We start from the raw sequence: 21780 nt of genomic DNA on the forward strand, positions 1-21780 counted from the left end.
GAAGTCGAGGTCTGAGGGAACTCATTGTTCCAGGGCGGGGGGGCGGTGTTGAGGCCCTGCTCCTGCGTCAGGCTGCGACCTGGGAACGGACCAGTGGTCATGTGGTGCAGCCGCCTCAGAGATTTACTGCTCAGATGATCAGCACCTACGCAGGAAGACGACCAGGGGGAGGAGCTAGGTCAGAGCCTCTGAGGTCACAGACTGAGAGACTATCTCTCTCTCTCTCTCTCTCTCTCTCTCTCTCTCTCTCTCTCTCTCTCTCTCTATCCATCCATCCATCCCTCTCTCTCTCTCTCTCTGTCTCTCTCTCTCTCTCTCTCTCTCTGTCTCCATCCCTCTCTCTCTCCATCCTCTCCATGTCTCTCTCTCTGTCTCTCTGTCTGTCTCTCTCTCTCTCTCTCTCTCTCTCTCTCTCTCTCTCTCTCTCTCTCTCTCTCTCTCTCTCTCTCTCTCTCTCTCTCTCTCTCTCTCTCTCTCGTCTTCACTGTGACCTTTGACCTTCATCAGAACATTCTGCTACAAACTCCTCACATCACTGAAGACTTTTAATTTGAAAAGCCAGAATCTGTGCAGAGCTAAACTCTGGTTGGAGTTGGTGAGTGAGGTTCAGTGAATTGTTCATGTTGATGTGAGACGTTTGAGGACGTGGGTCTTTTCTCCGTCCTGTGTAAACTGTCAAAGATGTTTTTATTTGTTTTCAGACTAAACTAATTCAAATAGGATGTTTTCTGCTTCTGTTCACAAAGTGAACATACGTGTTGTTGTGCTGACGCTGAGCAGCAGGTGCCAACTGACCTGGAGTCAAATAAAAGGAGGCAGCCGTCTGACTCTTTCAAATCCTGTTTCTGTCCTTCTTCCTCTTGACGTAAACCCCCCCTCCTTCTTCTTCTTCCCCTTTTCAGAGGTTCCACATCACAGGTGTTTTCCCTCAGTGGAAAGTGAAAGTTCAGACTTTCCTCTCGTGTCCTTACTGCAGATGTAGTGAACAGTTTGTCCCTCCCTGTCTGTCTGTCTGTCTCAGCTGATGTGGGGCAGCGCCTGGTAGTTTTTCTTCTTCTGTGACGACAGCAGAGGCGTCTGAGTGTCCACGTCCCGAGACAGAATCGACCTGCCGGCGCGGCGAAGGCTTGTGTGCATCCAGCCGTAGACCAGACAGTTGAGGAAACCCTGCGAGGCCGAGGTGAACGTCTGTGGACAGAAGACGAGTCACTGAAAGTTCATAAAGATTCAACTGAACAAATTCACGTCATATCTTCAGTTTCTAACGTTTTGGTCTCAGTGACATAACAAATGAAACCGTGTGAACGGGACCTTTTACTTTTCAGAAGAATCATCTACTGATGGTGTCTCAGAAACTGAAGTTTAAACATGGAGACACCAGCAGGACTGTGTCCGACATGAACTCCAGTGAATGTCCACAACTTAGTGTCGGGAGTTTGTCTTTCACATGTGGAGACGGCAGAGAGGTGGAGCTCCTGAATCGTCCCCTAACCGGCGGGCACGATGGGACATGATCTGGGACATTGTGATGTCACGTGTAAGAAAGATGGACATCTGGTCGAATGGGAGGAGGAGCCAGAGTGAACATCTCTGATTGGTCTGGTTGCCAGTTGTGTTCTTAAAGAGACAGTCCTGACCTGTGAGACGTAGAGGACGGCCGCGGATTCGCCCTGACACGCTGACGGCTTCACCACCCGCAGGAACGCCAGGGCCACGGCTGAGGGAAGACAAACCGTCAGATTCATGTTTAAAAGCAACTTCTATACACATATACACATATACACATATACATATATACACATATACATATATACACATATACATATATATATCTTAACCCTGCTACTTCCATCACTGGAACCGTAGCAGCCAATCGGACAGCTCCCTGTCCCATCCCTCAGTAACCATGGTGATTGAGTAAGGGGACAGACCTGGACCCCAGCAGAGGATGAAGACCAGCGGGTACAGCAGCATCCGTCGGTCCATCACACGGAAAGAGGTCCGCTGCTCGTTGCCAAGGTAACCGCTTGAGGTCACAACCCGCCTGTAAATGCGACGCGCTTTCACCATGAAGACCTACAGCAGAGGGAGGAGAGCGAGGCCGCCATCTTGTTTAGTGGTAAATGAACGGCCACGTTTTTACGAGCGCAAACTCACTGTGATGATGAGGAGTGTGAGGACGAAGGTGATGAGGAAGACGGCGATGGCGTAGGTGTGCAGCAGGCGGCAGGCTCTGATTGGCTGCTGGAGCTCTGAGGTCAGGTACAGCGCTCCAGTGTCCATCAGCAGACACCTGGTTTGGTACGGTGCGCGACGAGGGTCAAAACACAAATAAAACATCGCACAAAGATGAAATCGATTTTGAACTAATTTTCTCTTAATCATTTAAAATGTATAATAATAATCTCCTCACCTGTACGGCAGACTGAAGTTGGTCTGACATTGGCTGATGTTTCCTTGTATGAACACGGGCGTCATGAGCAGCAGAGGAACCAGCCTGTGAACAGGTTCTCCGTCAACACGCATGTTACATGTATGTGCTTATAGCCTGGAGGAAAATGAAGATTGGAACTGACCCTGAGAGCAGAGCCGTGGTTTTATCAGCTGTTCTCACTGTGTTCGAAAACTGGGAACACAAGAAGAAGAGCATCTCGTCTTCATCACTGTTCACATGTTTCATCACACTCTGAACACAGGCTGCAGCTTGTTGTGTTAGTAATCTGTGTCACATGTGTACCTGAGTGTGTGTGCAAGTGTGTGTGCAGGTGTGTGTGCAGGTGTGTGTCCAGGTGTGTGTGCAGGTGTGTGTCCAGGTGTGTGTGCAGGTGTGTGTCAGGTGTGTGTGCAGGTGTGTGTCCAGGTGTGTGTCCAGGTGTGTGTGCAGGTGTGTGTCCAGGTGTGTGTCCAGGTGTGTGTCAGGTGTGTCAGGTGTGTGTGCAGGTGTGTGTCCAGGTGTGTGTGCAGGTGTGTGTACCTGTACAGAGTATCCCTCCAGGCAGCTGTAGAGCTTCTCTCTCACTCCTCTGTAAAGGTTCCACATGTAGTTCAGTGTGTAGAAGAACGAGGACATGTAGAGAACCTGACGGAACAAACACACTTTAGAGTTCTGTCTCTATGGGATGGAGGTTTAGTGATGTTCTGTGTCTCTATGGGATGGAGGTTTAGTGATGTTCTCTGTCTCTATGGGATGGAGGTTTAGTGATGTTCTGTGTCTCTATGGGATGGAGGTTTAGTGATGTTCTGTGTCTCTATGGGATGGAGGTTTAGTGATGTTCTGTGTCTCTATGGGATGGAGGTTTAGTGATGTTCTCTGTCTCTATGGGATGGAGGTTTAGTGATGTTCTGTGTCTCTATGGGATGGAGGTTTAGTGATGTTCTGTGTCTCTATGGGATGGAGGTTTAGTGATGTTCTGTGTCCTATGGGATGGAGGTTTAGTGATGTTCTGTGTCTCTATGGGATGGAGGTTTAGTGATGTTCTGTGTCTCTATGGGATGGAGGTTTAGTGATGTTCTGTGTCTATGGGATGGAGGTTTAGTGATGTTCTGTGTCTCTATGGGATGGAGGTTTAGTGATGTTCTCTGTCTCTATGGGATGGAGGTTTAGTGATGTTCTGTGTCTCTATGGGATGGAGGTTTAGTGATGTTCTGTGTCTCTATGGGATGGAGGTTTAGTGATGTTCTCTGTCTCTATGGGATGGAGGTTTAGTGATGTTCTCTGTCTCTATGGGATGGAGGTTTAGTGATGTTCTGTGTCTCTATGGGATGGAGGTTTAGTGATGTTCTCTGTCTCTATGGGATGGAGGTTTAGTGATGTTCTGTGTCTCTATGGGATGGAGGTTTAGTGATGTTCTGTGTGTCTATGGGATGGAGGTTTAGTGATGTTCTGTGTCTATGGGATGGAGGTTTAGTGATGTTCTGTGTCTCTATGGGATGGAGGTTTAGTGATGTTCTGTGTCTCTATGGGATGGAGGTTTAGTGATGTTCTGTGTCTCTATGGGATGGAGGTTTAGTGATGTTCTGTGTCTCTATGGGATGTAGGGCCGTGGCCCTCTAACCCACAGTGTATTCAGGAAACTCCCTCATGCTTCACAAACAGAGGAAGCAAAGGAGACACTCCTAGCGAAGGACACTTCATATCCAGGGGAAGGGCACAGGGAGAGGAATTGGGACGGGGCCGTAAACTCTCTTCTTCTGTGGTACAGGTGTTCACGTGCACTCTCTTTGAGCGTGACCGTGCACGCTGGTGTCACGTTCACGTCTCTCAGGGATAAAAGCAGCAGCTGAGCTCGCTGCCTCTGAACAAAGGATGTAGGTCAGGAATGTTTCCTCATGTTTTCTCTTGTGCTGCTCTACTTCATCTCTCACTGGCCCAGTTCAGATCCAATCTGACCAATCAGGACCCTGCGTCATGACCTCAGAGGTCATCCAGGTCACATAAGCACCAGCAGCAGCACAGACTTCAGTCCATGAAGTTTCTCCTCCATCACGGAGCTTCTGTTTTCACCGTTGATCTCCAACCTGTTCATGAACGTCACTTCCTGTGTTGGACTGAAACACGAGTCCTGAGACAGTTTGTGAAACTTTTAAATTCAGCTCATTTAAACTGATGTGACGGTGTCTGATGATGTTGAAGCATCAACGTGCACACACACGTGCTCGTCATTTCAAATGTGCAGAATCAGATTCAGTGAATCACTTTGTGTGACGTTTGCTTTCAGGAGCGTTTCTCCGCAGGAAGTTGAGAGTTTCCTGAACGATTGAACTTCAACTTCACGTGAAGGTTCCTGATTTTAGAGAAACTCTCAGTGGTTTGTCCTTCGACCTTCAGCCGTTGGAAAAGGTCAAAACTTAAAGAAACTGAATTGTCACAGTTTCTTCTTCAAACGTCTTAATAAGTAAAACTGGCCCAAGTGAATAATAACATGTGAATAATAACAGGTTGTAGCAGTGTGTGTTGTTGTGTTACCTGCTCCACAGTGTGCAGGTTGTAGCAGTGTGTGTGTTAGGTTACCTGCTCCACAGTGTGCAGGTTGTAGCAGTGTGTGTTGTTGTGTTACCTGCTCCACAGTGTGCAGGTTGTAGCAGTGTGTGTTGTTGTGTTAGGTTGTGTTACCTGCTCCACAGCGTGCAGGTTGTAGGTAGTGTGTGTGTTAGGTTGTGTTACCTGCTCCACAGTGTGCAGGTTGTAGCAGTGTGTGTTGTTGTGTTACCTGCTCCACAGTGTGCAGGTTGTAGCAGTGTGTTAGGTTGTGTTACCTGCTCCACAGTGTGCAGGTTGTAGCAGTGTGTGTTGTTGTGTTACCTGCTCCACAGTGTGCAGGTTGTAGCAGTGTGTGTTGTTGTGTTAGGTTGTGTTACCTGCTCCACAGCGTGCAGGTTGTAGCAGTGTGTGTTGTTGTGTTAGGTTGTGTTACCTGCTCCACAGTGTGCAGGTTGTAGCAGTGTGTGTTGTTGTGTTAGGTTGTGTTACCTGCTCCACAGTGTGCAGGTTGTAGCAGTGTGTGTTGTTGTGTTACCTGCTCCACAGTGTGCAGGTTGTAGCAGTGTGTTAGGTTGTGTTACCTGCTCCACAGTGTGCAGGTTGTAGCAGTGTGTGTTGTTGTGTTACCTGCTCCACAGTGTGCAGGTTGTAGCAGTGTGTGTTGTTGTGTTAGGTTGTGTTACCTGCTCCACAGTGTGCAGGTTGTAGCAGTGTGTTAGGTTGTGTTACCTGCTCCACAGTGTGCAGGTTGTAGCAGTGTGTTAGGTTGTGTTACCTGCTCCACAGTGTGCAGGTTGTAGCAGTGTGTGTTGTTGTGTTTACCTGCTCCACAGTGTGCAGGTTGTAGCAGTGTGTGTTGTTGTGTTACCTGCTCCACAGTGTGCAGGTTGTAGCAGTGTGTTAGGTTGTGTTACCTGCTCCACAGTGTGCAGGTTGTAGCAGTGTGTGTGTTGTGTTAGGTTGTGTTACCTGCTCCACTGTGCAGGTTGTAGCAGTGTGTGTTGTTGTGTTACGTTGTGTTACCTGCTCCACAGTGTGCAGGTTGTAGCAGTGTGTGTTGTTGTGTGTTGTTGTGTTACCTGCTCCACAGTGTGCAGGTTGTAGCAGTGTGTGTTGTTGTGTTACCTGCTCCACAGTGTGCAGGTTGTAGCAGTGTGTGCTGAGGCCGCTGCAGCTCTCTGAGAACACAGCGGCTCCGATCAGCCAGCAGAGGGCGAGCAGCAGGTCGGACACGCTGAGCAGGAAAAGAGGCTGAAGCTGAAACACAAAGTCACATTGTGCTGCTTCAGGTTCCTGATTCATTCTCCTCTGCAGCAGCAGCAGAGTTTGAGTTTGTTTGCTTCTGTCTCATGTGACCCAGGTCTGTTAAACTCTGACAGCGAGCGACTGACCTCCGGCGTCCGGCTGAGTCTCTGTGACATCACACAGACGATGACGGAGCCCGAGCCCAGGACACTGCAACACAGAGCCACAGAGTTCACAACACGTTCAGGTCATCATGTTTCAGGGGGAAACAAACTTGTTGGGTGAAATGAAAGTGTAGAAACAGATTTAACAGTTCATCAGACGGAAGTTGTGTGATGACATCACTGACCTGAGCAGAGCCATGACCAGCTGGACGCACCTGACGGCTTCATACACCTGCGACAGGAAACAACAACAACAACACGTGAGGCAGCAAAACACACGTTTAAAACCAGAGAGAAAAAAATAAAAATAAAAGAAGATTTTCTTCCATTTTGTATTTTGAGGAAAAAGTCGAGATTTCAAGATAAAAGTCAAACTTTTTGAATAAATCACAAAACATGAAATATTCACTAAATATCAACTTAACTGTCAAAATGCAAAAGGAAAAATCTACTTGTGACTTTCATCCCTTCTGGCTGACACTAACAGTGATGTCACAGTGATGTCACAGTGATGTCACAGTGATGACGGGGCTCAGAGGGAAAATACACATGACGGAGACATTGAGTTTGTGGGATTATTGATTATTGATAAGAACAAAAACATCAGGTGTGAAGTTGAAATAGAAAACGAGCAGCAGCATCGAACACGTTTCTTCTTCTCATCAGGAAACTCGTCACTTTCTAAACTGATGAACTCAAACTGACTGTTCACAGGTTTTTACCAGTAAACTTCAGTAACAATATGAAGTAAACTGTACAAACCGGTTATTGTACATGTTATATTTCTGTTGAAAGCTGCAACATTACATGTTCAATTATGACAAAACATAAAATAACTGGTTGAACAAATGTTTTTTCAATAATCCTTCACAGCGAAGTTTAACATCTGAATCACAGAAACTGTTCCTGAAGAATCTGAACGTGTCACAACTACATACTAATAATCATATATGTAAATGTATAAATATATGGAATGCAGCAGTTTGCTTCTCGTTATGTTCTTCACATGTGAGCAAACATCCTGCGAGACAGTTTGATATTTTCTTCAGTAAAAGTTAAATATATAAAAATCCACTAACTGTATGAGTCATATCACAATAAGTCAAATAATACAAATCTCGTTTCTCTGTTTGCACACGTCACTGAGCAGCAGGTGGGATTTCGATCTCTCTGGTAAAAGTTCAGTTTTCAGTCCTGATGTTGAATTTGATTAAACTTCTTATTGAAACAGCCGAACCGTCTCCGGAGCCTGTACTGGTTCTGAGTGGACCTCAGGAGAAGAAGAGATGAAACCAGAACAACACGAGCTCCAGCCCCGTCAACATGAAACTGCATCAACAGACAGAACCAGGCTGCACGTGGACAGATGGGGAACTGACCTCAGACCAGTCGACCGCGGCCGTCGTGTTTCTCTCGGAGCTGTTGGACATGTCCTGCTGACGGTCCAGAGATCAGCTGAAAGGTAAAAGAGGAAGATCGGTGTTGAGGCTCGATGTCCAAGTGTCAGACAGACCAGCAGCAGCCTGACTATCCTGCAGCTCAGAGGGGAGGCTGCACCTACTCCCCCTGACAGCGCCCCCTGGGGGAGCAGGATCACAGCTCGACTCCGGGACCTGTCCCTCTACTGACCTCCTCTGGACAGTTTTCACACGACACACAGCGAGTGTCTTGTGGCTGTGATGAATTCTGCAGCCTCTAGGGGACACTGGATTTACTGCTCATCCCATAACTATAATCTTCACATATAACATTATTTATAACTGACTCTACAACGACACCTTTATTCTCTGTGACGCCCTGTGATCTCGTCTCTGTGACGCCCCCTCTGTGACGTCTCTGTGACTTCTCAGTGACGTCCCTGTGACGTCCCTGTGACTTCTCAGTGACGTCCCTGTGACGTCCCTGTGACGTCCCTGTGACGCCTCTGTGACTTCTCAGTGACGTCCCTGTGACGTCTCTGTGACGTCACTGGGACGTCCCTGTGACGCCCCAGACGTCCTGAGACGTCCCTGTGACGTCCCTGTGACGTCCCTGAGCCCCAACGACCCAGGGCTTCATTCTCCTGTGCAGAGAAACAGAAGAACTGGTGGAGCTGCTCATTGGCTCCTTCCTCCATCACGTGACACCATGTTACTGCACAACTAAACCTCATCAGACCTTCCATCATTTTGTCTTTCAACTCTTCTAATTATTTCCTCCAGCTGCTGTTTGATATTTTGTGTCTCAGTCACTTTATTGAACATATTAAAAACACGATGACGTTAGTTTCCCTGGTTTCTTGGACTCTTCACAGGTTTCTAACGTCAGTCCCCGTAGAACAGCAAATATCTCAGATACAAACTCTGCCACCTTGTGGTGATGACGTTGTTTACAGAGTCTGTGCAGCAGGTATCGAGGTCCCGCCCACACATACTCTCAGCCAATCAGGAGTCAGTCTCAGCTGTCAATCATCACGTCTCAGCCTGTTTTTATATCAAATGACTGATTCAAACCAAACTGACGACAGAAACATCTTTACAAACATTTATTTAACGTCTACTTTGTTTTTCTGTTTTGTCCATGTCCCACCTGCTAACATGGAGGAGGGTTTTATGACATATACTGCAGCCGGACACCAGGGGGCGACGGCCTAGTGTCACTTCCAGGAGTTCTCATGACGTCCATCTTTATTTACAGTCTGTGGGAAAAACTGGAAGAAGCAATGCAGTAGAAAAGACTATCGACCAATCAGAGATCAGTTCACAGTCGGAGAATAGAAACAGATTCCAGGTGTAGATTGATGTGTCAGGATAACGTTAGCCTAGCTTAGCATGAAGCCAAATGAAAAGCTACCGACACATTTAAAGGTCACTGAAGAACGTTCCGTCTCTGGTTTATTTACCAATAACAGAAATGTAAAACCAGTTGTATTTGCGGGAACGTGTTCAGGTTCATTCACCTAAAGTTACAAACCCCAAACTGAGCCTCACATCTCCTTCAGATCAAGTTTGTATTTGCTACAAACCAGCACCTTGAAAAATAAGACTTTAGTTATTCAGAAAACAAACGGTGCTCAGATTTCAGGAGGAACCACAAACGTGGAAAATACCAAATCGATCCTTTAAAGAGTCTCGGGGGCTCCGACCGCTTCCTTTGCACCTTCTCGTGGTGGCGTCTGTGGTGAAGTCTGTGGTGGCGTCTGTGGTGAAGTCTGTGGTGAAGTCTGTGGTGAAGTCTGTGACTCGTGTTTCTTCATGTGGTTGCGGTAGATCCTGGCTCCACTCAGGTTCTTCTTGCAGATGTCGCAGAAGTACGGCTGTGCGTCTGAGTGCATGTCCACGTGGTAGGTGAGCTCCAGGGCGCGGCTGAAGCTCTTGCTGCAGAGCGGACACTGGTAGCGGACTCCTGAGTGCGTCAGCAGGTGGGTCTTGAGCGAGCACTGCTGTTTGAAGGTCTTCTGGCAGACGGAGCACTGGTACGGTCGCGCATCAGTGTGCAGCCGCTGGTGCCGGCGCAGAGCGCTGGAGAAGGTGAAGCTCTTGCCGCAGTCGGTGCAGGTGTAGGGCTTCTCTCCGGTGTGAATCCTCAGGTGCTCCGTCATGTGAACCTGCTGCGTGAAGCTCTTCCTGCAGGTGGGGCACTGGAACGGACGCTCGCCAGAGTGAATCCTCAGGTGTTTCTGCAGCGCTGAGGCTTTGAAACAGTCGCGACTGCACACGGGACAACAGTGTTTCCCTTTCCCGTCACCGCGGCTGTCCGCCGGCGTCTCCGAGCCGCTCGCTGAATCTGGTGGACAAAATAAAAGAATCACTCAATATTTTATTTTTATTTTTAGTTAAGCTGAACGAAAATGTGCTTATTTTCTATTTATTCAACTTCCAGCTGAAACTGGTCAATGTAATAATAATAATATTAAGAATTCTCAAAACGTCTTGTTTGTACCAAACAAACTGAGCGTCACCGGTTCACAGCTCGGGATCCTTTCAGATTTAAAATATGATGAGTTTAAAATGAGATTCTGAACTGAGGAGAGAGGAGACGAGGGAAGGAAGGTTGGGTAGGAAGAGAGAAGAGAAGTGAGCGAATGAGATTAAAGTTAAAAAAGGTTAATAAAGAAACTATGTTAAGTGACGTGAGAGTTGAGTCACAGTGACCAACCTGTGAGTGGCGGCCTCCACTCCTCTTCCTCTCCATCAGAGTTTATCAAACCGCTGACGTCCCCGTCCTCATTTCCTTCCCCGTCGTCCTTCCTCAACGCAGAGTGGTCACGGTCGTCATGGTTACCTGGCAGCGGGCTGGATGTCCAGGTGAAGGACTCGGCGGTGGCTAAACGGTCTCCTGAGTCCTGGAGGATCAATACAAACGAATCTCATCTCATGTCCTTGACACAGAAACTGTTGCTCCCTCACACGTACACAGGGGCGTTCGGACCGCCCAGCAGTCTGAAGTGAGATTCCAAAGTATGTACAGTGTAAAAGTCCTGTCATAGTTAGTAAAAAGTAAAGAGTGTGTGTTAAGAGTAAGGAAACACCTTGTTTCTATTGTAGGAGACGGACTGTTCAGGGTCATCCAGAGTGGTGAAGGGTCCAGGGAGAGAGTCATGTGACAGGAAGCAGCAATGTTTCACCAGAACAGAGCAACAGAATAAAAACAAACCATGTGAAAATGTACATTTCTTATCTGGTCGTCCAGACCGTCTTCTTCTTCGTCCTCCATCTTCATCCCTCTTTTCTCCTCCGTCTCCTCCTCCTCCTCCACAGTTTGCATGTTTGACCAGAACTCCTGAAACAAAACCTCAAATTCATCTACAACCCCTTTGTTCTTTGTTCTTTTCCTGCAAACATCAACTGAACCAACAGGTCGGATTCATTTCATGGCTCTAGATTTGTCTTTGTTTTGAAAAGACAGACTTGTCTTATCTTGAGACTTATTTCTGTGACACCAGTGCATCGTCTCAAACCTCTGTGGGTGTCGCACCTTGTCGGCGGGGTCGGCGATGAGTCCGTCTCTGATGTGGATCCTCATGTGTTTGCGGAGCAGGCAGGGCCGCAGGAAGCTCTTGGAGCAGATGCTGCAGGAGTGCGGTCTGTCGGACACGTGGATCCTCACGTGCGCTCGCAGGTTGGCGGCTGTGGGGAAAGTCTTTCCACAAGCGGAGCAGCAGTGAGGCTTCTCCACAGCGTCGATCTAAGCAGGAAAATAAAAAGATGTGCTTTAGAAACAAGTTTGATCGATTTCCTGAACTGATGTTATTGTTTCATACGTCACATGTCGACTATTTCAGAGTCTGTTAAACAACCGACGATCTTTAGACCCAAGTTCACAACTTATCAAAATAAAAAGCTCTGTAATGCAGCGACAAAATGAATGCTGTGCTTTTACTTTGAAGACAAATAGGAAGTGATTCTGTGAATATTGTCGCCAGGACGAACATCAGGACACACTGCCCCCCCACTGAGTGAGGACACACTGCCCCCCCACTGGTCGTCTGTTCGTTCAGGTTTTGTGAACTTCCTCTGGTGAGAAGTGGATGAGATGAATGGTTCGATCCAGTTCCACATGCAGACAGAGGATCAGCTCACCTGGTGGTCTCCTCGTGCAGGGGCCCACTCGTCAGGGGCGGCGCGTCCCTCTTTGCTGTGGATCTCCTGGTGCTTCCTGAACACTCTCTGCACGGAGAACCGCTTCTTGCAGACAGCGCACTGAAACGGTTTTTCTCCGGTGTGAGACCTGACGTGCTCGCTCAGCCGGGACGCTCTGGTGAAACCTCGGCCACAGGTGTCGCAGCTGAAGTGCAGCACCCTCTGGTGGAAGTGCTGGTGCAGCTGCAGCTTCTCAGCGGTGGAGAATCTTTTGTGGCACAGGAGGCAGCTATGAGACGTTTCCCCCTGAGGTTTGAGACAATGTGTGATCACACAGATGGAATTTTAAAGACCTGAATGATTTATTGGTTGACCAAAAAACAAATCTGCAGATATACGAGACTTTAATAGATATACCAGTATCTGTGTTTATGTTTGTATTAGTGTCTTTATAATGATTTTAATGTTAAACTGTAAAATCTCAGTAGCATTTCTCACCCTCATAAGGGTTGGACATCTTATATCTTCAATATATATAAATGCACCGACTCCCAATAGTCCTAGCACGTGTGACCCTGCCACCTCACGTATGCTGTATTCAAATATCTGTATGTTGTGATACCGTTAACTAGAAGATTAAAGCAATTAACAAAACTAAAATAACCAATAACCAATATAATTTTATCTTTTTTTTAGGAAGCCACCAACCCACAGTCCAGTTGAAATATACAAAGCTAACGCTCCAATTATAGAAACAATGAACTGCTTTCTCACCAAACATTCAGTTCATAAAAGCCCGACTCACCCTCTTTGCAGCTTCGAGCACGTCTTCTTCCTCAGCGTGTTTCTGCAGGTGTTTCCTCAGCAGCCCCGGCCGGTTGAAGCTCTTGTGGCACAACGAGCAGGGGTGTGGTTTCTGTCCCGTGTGGAGCCTCACATGATCCCTAAAGGACGACGGGGTGGAGAAAACCTTCTCACAGAACGAGCAGGAGCGCAGGTTCTCCTCTTTGTGGGTTTTCTGGTGACCGCTGAGCCCGGTCCTAGAGGCAAAGCGCTTGGGACACAGCGGACAGGAGAACGGCCTCTCGCCTGTGTGCATCCGTTCGTGTTGTACAAGATGTCGCCGCTGAACGAATCCTCGCCCACATACCGAGCATTGGTGGGGCTTCTCAGCGGCGTGTCCGAGCCGGTGCCTCCGCAGGCAGCCCAGCTGGGCGTAGCTGACCCCGCAGACTGGACAGGAGTACGGCTTCTCGCCGGTGTGAACGCGCTGATGCACCGTCACGTTGATCTTTTTGCTGAAGCGCTTCCCACACACGGAGCAGCTGTGTGGTTTGTCGCCTGAGTGCGCGGCCATGTGGTCCGCCAGGCGGGACGGACGAGAGAACTCTCTGTTGCATACTGTACAGCGGTGACGGTATTTTGACTGACCGCTGCCTTGTTTCAAAGCAGGTTTGTCTGGATCCGTCGCTCCTCCTATAGGAAACGACACTGACATGAACATCTCAAACTGCCTCCACACAGATTCAGATTTCAGGTCTAAATTCAGCTGCATTTCAACCAGCTTGGTTGTGGTTTGTTTGAGCCGGGCCCCAACGCCTGACCAATCATCTTGCTCCTGTACGTCTGCCTCCATGAAGCAGCAGATCCAGGCTCTGATTCACTGGTGACGGTGCAGAGCTCGTTTTCATTATACTGGAGTGGGTTGTTACTAGAGCCCGACTCATATCGATTTATGGGGCCGATGCGGATACCAGTATAATTATTAAAAATGAGTGGGCAGCATCCACTCTGTGCCTCCAGGTTGTACACCTCAGAGTCACCACAGATATGTCTGATTCAAACAGGATGTCCTCCTGTACCACAGCACGAGACGGGGCTCATAGGAAGACTCCCCGCAGCTGGACGACCTTTATCGTAACACAAACAGCTGCCACATGCTGCTAAGTCGACATGTTTAGATGAAGGTGAAAGTAGGAATCTCTGACCTTGACAGTCCTCTCCTGTTTGTTCTGCTTCAAAATTCACTCCATTCATCTCCTCATCCTCTGCTCCAACTGGATGACTCTCAAGACCTCTGGAAAAGACACAAAGAGACGTCAGTCACTTCCTGATCAGATCGACAGCTTATTCTACATTAAAAGTGTGTGTGAGGCTTGTTCCCGTTCCTGTGGAGGAAGTCGAGAGGATGTGGCTGAGAGCTCTGGAAAAACCTAGAAAGTAGATATCAGAAGTGTAAACCAGATTTCTTTTGGCCTTAAACTGTTGTTTTGATGTTTTCCAGAGTTCCGCTCAGTCGACGACACAGCGGCTGCTCTTGTTGAAGCTTCAGTGTTACACTGTGCGCCCCTCGCCCGAATGTTCGAGTCTGACCCGACAATCTGCTGCTGCTGCTTCACAGGACAAACACTAACTCCACAAGATGTGCGGACACAATTTTCCAGATAATGGGCCTGATTCAGCTCTTATCACCTCAAACTCTCTTGAAATCTTCATCTTCTTTGTGTACGACACTGCTTTATCCCCTGCTGTGTTCTCACAGCAAATTCTCCTGACTTTCTACGGACTTTCTACTCGGGGGCCCGGCAGAGAAAGTCCGCAGATAATGCGGAGCCTCTCACTCGGTCTTAATGTTCACACATGCACCTCCTCCGGAGAAAATACAGGTATCTGCAGAGTTTGGTTCATGTGTAAAAGCAGCTTACGTTAACATTTGCTAGGTTACTCTAGAGATGTTCTAAAGATAATGTGTTTGTGGGTCAAGAAAGGGTTGTGTCCGAGTGTTTCTGCCAAATGTGATGAAATTCCCTACAGGTGTTCTGAAATATCACAAGAACATGAGGTTGACATGAGCTTTATACCCAACCACCAAAATGTAATAATTTCATCTTTGAGTCCAACTAAACAATGGTATTAAATTTGAAGAAATTCCCTTGAATAGTTCACAAGGATGGGACGGACCGACAAGTCGAAAACATAATGCCTCCGGTCATTGGCTGCCGCCGGCACAGGGACATGGAATCAGTTGAAATGAAGAATCAACAGTTGGAAGATGAAGCTGAAGGAAACTTCAGAAACGTGGTAAGAAGTTGAACAGCAGACTCAAAACTTGGAAAGTTAAAGTTATAATTTACTGGAAGTTGAATGTTGAACAAAATTCTAGAATTAACTGAAATACGATAACTTGTAAGAGAAAATGCAAATCATGACGCAGGATCTGAATATCATTCATTCCAGAAGCTGAGAGTTGAAACTTAAATCATTTATTTACAAAGACATTAATAGGGTTAGGTATAAATTAACAGATATTTAGAAAAATGACAAATCACACACTTTGGTAATTTGATCGAGAGTTGGCGAGCTCAGTTAACATGGGAGTCTATGGGGCGGCTGCTGGAGTCAGTTGAAGTGTGTAAGACGAGATCGGAAACATTTCAAACAGATTCTGGAATCTGTGTCGTCTTCTTCTTCTTTGAGGTTTTACGGCAACTGGCATCCAAAGCGTTGCATTCTTCTTCTTTGTTCGGTTTATTGGCGGTGGCCACCAACGCCAAGGTGCATAACCGCCATCCACTGTGATCATCTCCCTGTTCCAAAAATCAAATAAATATTTTTGAAATAGTCTTTGAGACGTCCCAATCTGTGGCGTCACTGCATCTATGATATCAAAGGAATTCCATGGTTAGATATCCTTAGAACGGAGAAGGAATGAAGAGAATTCGTTGCAGTAATGCTCCTTTAACGTTAGCTGCCACCCGCCATTAAACAACAAAAAGAAGAAGAAGAGAATCAATCAATCAAGTTTTATTTGTATAGTCTCATATTCACAAATCACAGTTTGTCTCAGAGTCTTTAACAAGGTGAGACGTCCTCTGTCCTTAACCCTCAACAAGAGTCAAACTACTAAAACCTTTAACAGGTAAAGAAGGTAGAAACCTCAGAGACACATGTGAGGATCCGTCTCCCAGGACGGACACAAGTGAACAGATGTCACGTGGAACAGAGAACATCAGAGAGATCAGAGTATTTACAGCTTTGATTAGAATAAACACTTTGTAGGATAATGGATGAGAACCATGGGATGAAGCGCATCCAAAACGTGTTGCTGAGGGACACAAAGGAGCAAAGACAGGCCGCTGACTCTGGAGACACGGCTACGCAGCACAGTGAGCAGCTGGAGGAAATCCAACATCTGAAACTGAAGGAGCTGGAGACGATGAAAGAAAAGTACAAAGTGACTGCAGACTGGTACAAAGATTTAGGAAATACTGTGGCTTCAGAGGCAGAGAGGTACGCAGAGGAACTCAGACGGATGAACACGGATCTGGAAAATAAAAATCAGGAGCTCAGTGAACAACTGAAGACAGCGAAAGAAAAGTTCAAACCGAACGAAGGCCTGTGCAGGAAGTGAGCTTTAAAGGCATGTGAGGACGCAGAACAACTCCAGCAGATGAACACAAGTTTGAAAAAGAAATATCAGGAGCTCAGTAAAGAACTGGAGGTGATGAAAGAAAAGTACCAACTGACCAAAGACCAGTGCGAACAGTTAAATACAAGTTCAAAGGCCAAGGTAGATGCTAAAGAATTCCAACAGATGAACACAATCCTGAAGAATGAAATTCAGAAGCTCAGTGAACAACTGGAGACGGTGAATGAAAAGTACATGATGGTGAAAGGCTTGTGCAAACAGTCAGACACTGCAGCTGTAAAGACAACGGAGGAAGCAAAAAAATCAAACGGGCTAACATGAATCTGGAAAATAAAAATGCGGTCCTCCAGAAGCAGTTCTCTGAGATGCAGAAGACTATAGAGATGTTAGAGCAGAGGCAGGTCAGCAAGACCACAGAAGAACAGAGCGGCAGCAGCAGGACTATTGGCACAGACGAGCTGCCGGCAGCTCCACTGAAGAAGAAGAAGAAGAAGAAGAAGAAGAAGAAGCTGTGGAGGAGGTTTTATACACTTCTTCAACTGTGGCTCAAAACAATCAGAAATAAAGCGGGTTGAGCCTTAATTAGAGGAAGCAGCTCATTTAGCTGAAGCTTTAATCCAGAGCGACTTCCACTTAGTGCATTCAACATCTATGAGGAGTCATTCGGGGTTCAACCTCTTTCCAAAGGACTCTTCGGCATGGGCTGGGATTCGAGCTGCCGACCGCCTGGGTCCTTGAACCCTTCGTTTCAACAATGTCCTTGTTGAGCCTTGGTCAGTGTCCATGTGGCGTCTTCTTCAGCAACGCTGTCGCTCGGGTTTTCATTGGTTCGGCACGACGCTACTCTCATCATTGGCTGTTCGTGTTGTCTGTCAAAACATGGATGGAATGAGTTCATCAACGTTGTATCGACCATGTCTTATATTTCTATCGAGGAAAAGTTATTTTGCGATAGTTATCTTTGGCGTTTTATCGCCTAGCCTTAGTTCACACGTGCACCTCCTCCAGGGGAAGTACGGAGCATCTACGAAGTTCAGTGTCTCAAAGCAGCTTCTGTGTCTTTCATTCCTAACAAAGCTTCAGGTGGTAAAAGGTAGAGAACAAGTGAGAGTGACGGGTCAAAGTTTGACCAGTTCCTTGATGTCATGAAGACAGTTTGCTCTTTGGTGTCTGTGGTGTGTGGACTGCCTCAGCATCCAGAACCGGTTCAACACATTAGATCTAATAACTCGTCACTTTCAACTCAGTGCTGCAAATACACTTATTCAATTTCATTTTAAATTTCTCTCAAACTTAGCTCTTGAAAATCATGTTTTCACAGCTTCATGGAATTTGATTTCTAAATACGAGTTTACATCATTTTTAAAAAGAAGATTTTTCTCATCCTCTGTTGTGAAATTCATAGTTTGGACAGAAACAGACATTTAAATAGTTGGAAATGAAAACAGGCGTTTTAACTGTTTCCAAGATCAAAGTAAAGACTCGGTTAATCGACAGATGATAAGCGGATCACCGGATGTGAAACCAATCGTCTTTAAAATGTTGAATTAATGTCATTGAGCTGTGTGGAGGTGGAATGCTAAGCTAACAGTTAGCCTGCAGATCAATAACCTTCACAACCCAAACACAATGAACACGAAACGTTACCGTAGCTTTCTGACGAGAGGAACCGAGCAAGGCACCGAGAACCAGCGCCTCCTGACGGGGTGCCAGGAGCAGACGGAGGGGGGGCGGCTAGCGCTAGCTTAGCTTTCTCCTAGCGTTATCCTGGCGTTAGCTTAGCGTTAGTTTAGCGTAATCCAGCTGTGTTCCAGTTGTTGTAGCTTAGCTCCACCGCCGCGGTGCCGAGGAACTCGTTTCTTCTTCGGTGGTGTTTGATGTTAAATGTGTGAGAGTTAAAGTTCAGCTCGTCACGTGACGTCATGTCAGAACCCGCCGCCAGGGGGCGCAGCTGAACTCAGACACGGAGGCCTCCTGGTTCAGCAGCTGCTCGGTGCTGCCGCTGCCGGCGGGACCGTGAACTGCAGGGATCTGCTGAGTAGAAACGACTCAAACTAACGTTGAGTTGCATTTGAAATGTAAATGAGACACATTTAATAAAAAGTCTTCACGTTATATTCATCGTTACTGGAACTGATCACATGACCTGCTCATATTCCTCCGATGCCTTTGAGACCTGCAGCTTCTTGGTCTGAGAGAAGTAAGAGTTGCATGGTCACTGTGTCTCTGTCATAACATTAATAAACTCAACAATAAGAGTTATCAACCACTTTCATTTGTTTTAATATCAGGTTCTTTAAGAAGTCGGTTCCCCAGAAGTAAAGCATTGACTCCACTCTTCCAGGTGTGAAGATATCTGCCTCCGACATCGTGGTGTTGGTGACGCAGGATTGAAATAAACTCCGTCCCATTCATCAGGGAAGTTACAACACAGAGTCAACACGACTCCAGAGGAGTTTACTGTCCACTCGGCCACAGGAGGGCGCTCACGCACATTCAGAGCCATTAGCTGCTGTAAACAAACATCCAACAGTTCCTCTTTCCTCATGTTTTCACCAGACACGTGTAAATATGACAAATCCAACATGTGACGTCTGTTTCACTGGAGATTTAAACATTTCACCAGCATTAATGAAATCAAACAGTATCAGGTAAATCTGGGTTTGTGTGACATGAGGCATCTTTATTATTCTCCTCAAATATGAATTCATGAATTTAGGTTGAGACAAAGAGTCATATTGATCATTCTAATTATTCCCATGTGACATAAACATTATGATCCAGTATCAGTGCTGCACTAATGCTCGAGTCTGAACAGGAGTAAAACTCTGCAGCAGGTTTCAACATCTGACGAGCACAACCGGAGAATCACGTCTCTGTGCGTCCACATGTTTCTGACTTGACCTTTGACAAGGTCACCGTGATGATGCAGAGTAAAGAGCACAAACATTTATAAAACAGCTGAGAAAGAACGCTCCCCTCTCTCACTCTACTGTTTCTTCTTCACCACGTGAGCACAGTCATATTTGCCTCTGACCACGGTGAGTTTAACCCCGGGCAGGTCCTGCGTCCTCCCGCCCTGCACCAGCACCACGTTGTGCTCCTGCAGGTTGTGCCCCTCCCCGGGGATGAACACCACTGCCTCCTTCCCATTGGACAGACGCACCCGAGCGCACTTCCTGTTGGCGGAGTTGGGCTTCTTGGGCTTTCGGATCATGGTCTTCAGGATCACCGCTTTCAGCTGGGGCCGGCCAAACGTGGCACCGACGGCTTTAGGAGGCGGTTTGGGCTTCCCCTGCCGGTGCATCTGGTTGAGGGTGGCCATCGTCCTGGAGAGGAGGGGCCCCGTCCAGGCAGAGGCATGATGGGAGGCTGCAGGAGAGAACACATTTTAATATAAAACATTAGATGGAATTTGACTGCTAATAAATATTCATGAGTTGAAAAGAGAAACAGGAAGTGAAATGTGAAATGAACACGTCGTTGCACATTCCTGTAACCTGACGGTTCTGAGCAGGTGAACCTCCCCGGCCCCGTCTACCTGTCCCTCCACTGGACACCTACCGTCTACCTGTCCCTCCACTGGACACCTACCACCTACCTGTCCCTCCACTGGACACCTACCACCCACCACCACCACCACCACCACCACCACCACCACGCGGCAGCGACTGAAACAGGTTTGATCTCCTTCTGTGAGAAACACTACATGAAGGATATTTACTGAGTTTCATGGAAATCCGTCTGGTAGTTTTTGAGTAATCCTGAACTAAAGCTGCTTTCAGACAGAAACTGGACGAGCAAGTTTGAACGCAAATGTCCGAGTGAGACGCTTCGGATTATCTGCGGACTTTATCCCCCTGACCTCATTGTATAAAGTCTGTATTAATCCAGGAGAATCTGCGGTTTGACGGTTTAGCTGTCAGGCGTCCCTGGTTCGATGCCCGGCTCCGTGCGCTCTGCCCGAGGCAGCGAAGCTGTCATATGCTCTCCTGAAACTTTCACTGGCAACAAGAAGAACTGTGGTGATTATGGTAATGAGCTTCATCCTCACATGTCCGTGGTAACTTGGTTACCGTCACCGCCTTAGTTTGAGTTACACATTTCTGTGATCGCTCATCCCAACAAAGTCTAGTTCAGCGGAAGTGAAGGGGAGTAAACGTACCTTGAAACAGTGACGTCAGAAACGGCCTCAGGCTCCATAACGAAGACATTTCTGAAACAGAGATCAGCTGTTACTGTCGTTAACTAACAGCTGATCGTGACAACAGCCTATAGCAGCAGATCTTAGCTCTGCTGCTATAGGCCTGAAGAGAATATATATATATATATATATATATATATATATACACACACACACACACACACTGTCGGGGACACGTGGAGCTTCTCTTGTCCTCCTCTTCATCACATGTCTCATCAATACATGCTACTGACGTCAGTTCCTCCCACGAGATGAAGAACAACTCTGAGCTTCAGTTCTTCTTCATTACGAGTTTGTTACAACATGAATCTGTTGAGAAGATTCTTAGTGTAACTACATCGTGACATAGTAACTAACTAACTACATGCTAACCTGTGCCAACCAGCCAACTCCTATACACATGAACCAGCTCTAACCTGTGCTAACTAGTACTAACATGTACTAACCAGCTCTAACCTGTGCTAACTAGTACTAACATGTACTAACCAGCTCTAACCTGTGCTAACTAGTTCTAACATGTGCTAAGCTAAGGTTACATCTTTAATTAAAACTGGATCTATATGAAGCTGTCTACGTGCTACATGCTAATCTGTGCTAAGCTAACGGACAGCGCAGAGGTTACGTGGGTTTTAGGCACAAACCTGCTCCGAGCTCCGGAGAAACTCCGTCAGAGAACCGGACAGGACCGGGGAAGACAACCCGGAAGTTACGAAGCTTTTTTAATTGTATTGCGTTTTTAAATACAATAATAAATAATCAACTTTAAACCTGAGCGCTAGGGACTCGAACTTGTGACAGCCGGAAGTTACTCCGTCACCCGGAAGTTATTCTCACAAGCTTCTTTCTTCTTCTGTGTTTATTGGTAAACAACGAAATGGCGCATTACCGCCATCAAGTGGAACAGAGGGTGAATTACATCGTTGGCCGCTCTATACAAATAAAATCAATAAAATTAAAAATTAAATAAATCTATAATGATAAGTCAGATGTTCTAAAATACTGGAATGAGATTCAATTACATTCATTTGAGTTTTTTCGTATGTACCAAGCAGATGATATTTTTCTCTGGGGACTCGAACCTGTGACAGTGAAGTGGATCATGTTCCGCTGTCGTTACATTTTCCACTGTTGTTTTTCTGCTTTGAAAAATCTGTTGTTTTTCATATTGTTGAATTTGTTATTTTACTCTTGTTATT

General features: G+C 46.7%; 3 protein-coding genes across 6 annotated transcripts; all 3 read right to left on the bottom strand.

The window, feature by feature from the left end:
* Positions 1-438: 438 nt before the first annotated feature.
* tmem116 (transmembrane protein 116) lies at positions 439-8155 on the bottom strand. The gene is made up of 11 exons (XM_047340924.1): positions 7770-8155; positions 6576-6622; positions 6373-6436; positions 6107-6238; positions 2975-3079; positions 2577-2626; positions 2414-2497; positions 2158-2293; positions 1932-2076; positions 1638-1717; positions 439-1188 (listed from the first exon to the last, which is right to left on the bottom strand). The coding sequence occupies exons 1-11, from the start codon at positions 7818-7820 to the stop codon at positions 1018-1020; spliced, it is 1065 nt and encodes a 354-aa protein (XP_047196880.1). The 5' UTR covers positions 7821-8155; the 3' UTR covers positions 439-1017.
* Positions 8156-8959: 804 nt separating this feature from the next.
* On the bottom strand, positions 8960-18534 carry LOC118113806 (zinc finger protein 436). Of its 4 annotated transcripts, XM_035163818.2 has the most exons (10): positions 18028-18534; positions 17056-17249; positions 13940-14028; positions 12757-13427; positions 11952-12257; positions 11347-11556; positions 11041-11151; positions 10901-10924; positions 10528-10714; positions 8960-10155 (listed from the first exon to the last, which is right to left on the bottom strand). In XM_035163818.2, exons 2-10 carry the CDS (start codon positions 17163-17165, stop codon positions 9491-9493), a joined length of 2373 nt encoding a protein of 790 aa, XP_035019709.2. In that variant the 5' UTR covers positions 17166-17249; positions 18028-18534; the 3' UTR covers positions 8960-9490. The 4 variants fall into 4 exon arrangements, with proteins under 4 accessions (XP_035019709.2, XP_035019712.2, XP_035019710.2 ...); XM_035163821.2 differs by lacking the exon at positions 17056-17249; XM_035163819.2 differs by lacking the exon at positions 10901-10924.
* Positions 18535-19042: 508 nt separating this feature from the next.
* Positions 19043-21420, bottom strand: mrps12 (mitochondrial ribosomal protein S12). The gene is made up of 3 exons (XM_035163823.2): positions 21226-21420; positions 20546-20596; positions 19043-19752 (listed from the first exon to the last, which is right to left on the bottom strand). The coding sequence occupies exons 2-3, from the start codon at positions 20592-20594 to the stop codon at positions 19370-19372; spliced, it is 432 nt and encodes a 143-aa protein (XP_035019714.1). The 5' UTR covers positions 20595-20596; positions 21226-21420; the 3' UTR covers positions 19043-19369.
* Positions 21421-21780: the final 360 nt, after the last annotated feature.

Source organism: Hippoglossus stenolepis, chromosome 8 (assembly GCF_022539355.2).
Source record: "Hippoglossus stenolepis isolate QCI-W04-F060 chromosome 8, HSTE1.2, whole genome shotgun sequence".
In the NCBI taxonomy this organism is placed as follows: domain Eukaryota; kingdom Metazoa; phylum Chordata; class Actinopteri; order Pleuronectiformes; family Pleuronectidae; genus Hippoglossus; species Hippoglossus stenolepis.